The sequence below is a fragment of the Agrilus planipennis genome, unplaced genomic scaffold, assembly GCF_000699045.2.
Source record: "Agrilus planipennis isolate EAB-ADULT unplaced genomic scaffold, Apla_2.0 scaffold445, whole genome shotgun sequence".
NCBI lineage: Eukaryota > Metazoa > Arthropoda > Insecta > Coleoptera > Buprestidae > Agrilus > Agrilus planipennis.
In genome coordinates this window covers 49,043-51,701 of record NW_020439537.1, presented here as the reverse complement: position 1 = coordinate 51,701, position 2,659 = coordinate 49,043, and the positions used below count along the sequence as shown (strand labels likewise).

General features: G+C 37.2%; 2 protein-coding genes across 3 annotated transcripts in view; one reads left to right on the top strand and one right to left on the bottom strand.

Moving 5' to 3' along the window:
* Window positions 1-2,659, bottom strand: part of LOC108743198 (eukaryotic translation initiation factor 3 subunit F-like) — an 8,395-nt gene that overhangs the window by 4,686 nt on the left and 1,050 nt on the right. The window contains exon 2 of one of the 2 annotated variants that reach the window (XM_018478676.1): window positions 1,711-2,221. The exons of the other annotated variant lie outside the window; for it this stretch is intronic. Within the exon in view, the coding sequence (XP_018334178.1) occupies window positions 1,766-2,221 (456 nt within the window). The 3' untranslated portion in view covers window positions 1,711-1,765. Of the gene's footprint in view, window positions 1-1,710; window positions 2,222-2,659 lie in introns of those variants that run through there. 2 annotated transcript variants of the gene reach the window in all.
* Window positions 407-1,263, top strand: LOC108743197 (formin-2-like). Its single transcript, XM_018478675.1, has 2 exons — window positions 407-516; window positions 675-1,263. The coding sequence occupies exons 1-2, from the start codon at window positions 505-507 to the stop codon at window positions 1,197-1,199; spliced, it is 537 nt and encodes a 178-aa protein (XP_018334177.1). The 5' UTR covers window positions 407-504; the 3' UTR covers window positions 1,200-1,263.

The following is a 2,659-nucleotide window of genomic DNA, read 5'->3' as shown; positions in this document are numbered from 1 at the left end:
TATACAACTATTTAATCTTCCTTATAAATTAGATTCTTAAATTTGTAATTATACACTTGAATTTTTCAGAAATAGTTTTTTATACACGGATAAAAATTGAAATACTCTAATAAAATGTTTTCACAATATAATCAATAATAATGACATGAGTTTTTTTATTAAAACTGTAAAACTGTATTTGTATTTAAAATAAGTGTTTAAAATGACCCAAGAAACGTTCTAAGCCAAATGTCAAGTTCGTATGCATATTAAAACCGTAAGTTGTTAACCTATGCAACTAATTTTCTTGCAATAATGTTTTGCCAATGCCCAACCCTGTCTCATACATTGCTTATCAATCACACAGGAATTTTTGGTGACCAAAGCTGATTGTTGCTGTCTTCCTGTACAAGTGGGCATTGTCAGCTATGACTGATAGTGGAGGTCAGAAATTTCGTATTTAAGTCCGGTCGAAAGATTCAGCAGTATTAGTGTTTCAAGTTCTCTAGTCAAAAAAGTAGCAAAATGAAAATTGTGGTAAGTCTAATAACAAAAAGATTCATTGTCAAGGAAACCAATTCATTTAATACATCATAAGAACAATGAAAATAGTGGGTAACAATTTTTACGTCTAACAAGAAAACCTATAAACTTAACTTTTCATTTGAAGTGACTTTGAATGTCATGTGTTTCAGGTTTCCATATTCCTTGGATGTTTGGTTGCACTTGCGAGAGCAAGTGGGATAGTTAACGTTCACAGCGTCGTAGATGATGGACAGTGGCATGGAGAAGGCCTTTTGGAAAGTCAGGATCTTGAATCTCTTCATGTTGCTCCCCTTCAACATCCAGTTGTAGCTGCACGAGCTGTACCATTACCCCCTCCAGTTATTCCTGCTCCAGCAGTGCCATTTCCCCCACCTGTTGTAGCTGCCCGAGCTGTACCATTACCTCCTCCAGTAGTTCCTGCTCCAGGTTTACCTTTTCCGTCTCCGGTTGTAGCTGTTCGAGCTCTCGATGATGGACAATGGCATGGGGAAGGTCTTTTGGAAAGTCAAGATTGGGCAGCGGGACATGTTGCACCTCTACCACCGGTTGTGCCCGGAGTTCCTTTACCTCCACCAGGTTTAGCTTACAATTTACGAGACGACGACCAATGGCATGGGGAAGGACTTTTGGAAAGTCAAGATCTTGAGAGGCACGGAATAGTGCGCTTACATTGATTTTGTAAATCGCACAGATATTGATATATATGTGTATATATTGACGTAAATAAAATTTGAATGACAAATTTTTGTTACTTTTTCATTTTGGAAGTAAACTGTTTTAAACTGTTACTATAGAAGAAGATAAAATAATATTTCTATTAAAAATTAAAAGGAATACTCACCCCTAATTACCACAAATAATTTTATATGAACGGACACGTGTTTCGCCCACTTCATACGTGGGCATTATCAACGCGAGATAAGAGGTGAGTATTTCTTTTAATTTTTAATTAATATTTACCACAGTCTCCTCTTTCTATTTTTAATATTTCTATCATTGACAGTAATTAATGCATAGGGCTGAGAGAACGTCAAGCCGTTTTGAGATTAATGTGCCTAAATTTACTGTATTATCTATCCGCAATTATTTGAAGTAACGACGTTTCTATTTAACGGACTTCTTTAGTTCTGATATCTTACTAAGTAGTGCATTAGTATACGAAAAAGAAAAATTAAAGGAAATCAGAACGAACAATATTAAATCATTTATTTTAAATCCAATATAAACAAAGTCGTACATTTTAACTATGGGTTGCGACATGACCAGAAGGTCCTGCTACGGATGCGGAAAAACCGTGACCATGACCATGATGGGAAGCATGAACTACTGGCACTGCGTGAGCGATTGGAACATGATGGGCAACGGGAACTGGGAATGCGTGAGGTACTGGAACAGGGATAGGATGAGGTACAGCAACGTGATGAGCAACAGGGATAGCATGAGCAACGTGAAGTGCCCCATGAGCTTCATGATCTTGACTTTCCAACAATCCTTCACCGTGCCATTGTCCATCGTCATGACCGTGAGCGCCGTAAGCCACTGCGGCAATTGGAACGGCAGCGTGAACAACACCGTGACTCTGACTTTCTAGCCATCCCTCGCCATGCCACTGACCATCGTCATGATCACCGTAGATGTCTATTGGTTCGAAACCAGCTTTGACGAAAACAGTCAAGCATGCGAAAGAGACAGCTAACTATAAATAAGGACATCATTCAAACCATTGCAGACGAAACTGCATATTCGCATCAAAGATAAAAAAAAAAAAAGAAAGCAGTAGTAACGTTTCTTATGAAGTGTTGGAAAAACCAACAGATTCGGTCTGTCGAGTCTAGTAAAGTAAATAATATTGTTAATCTTTTCTCTTCACTGTAGTAAACTGTCCGAAAGAAAAGTGTCTAGTATATGAATAAATTCTGTGAAATGTTACTATTGTTTTATTTCCTTGTTCTTTGTTATTGATGCTAACATTACATTCAATTCAAACAAATTGAAATCAGATGGAGTTCGTTACAGAATTTATAGTAGATTTGAATGAAAATGAGGAATTGTTGTAGTTGTAATCATCATTATCATAAGGTCGTCAGTCCTAAGACTCCACTCTTTCCTATTCTGAGCTAAACTTCGCAAATAG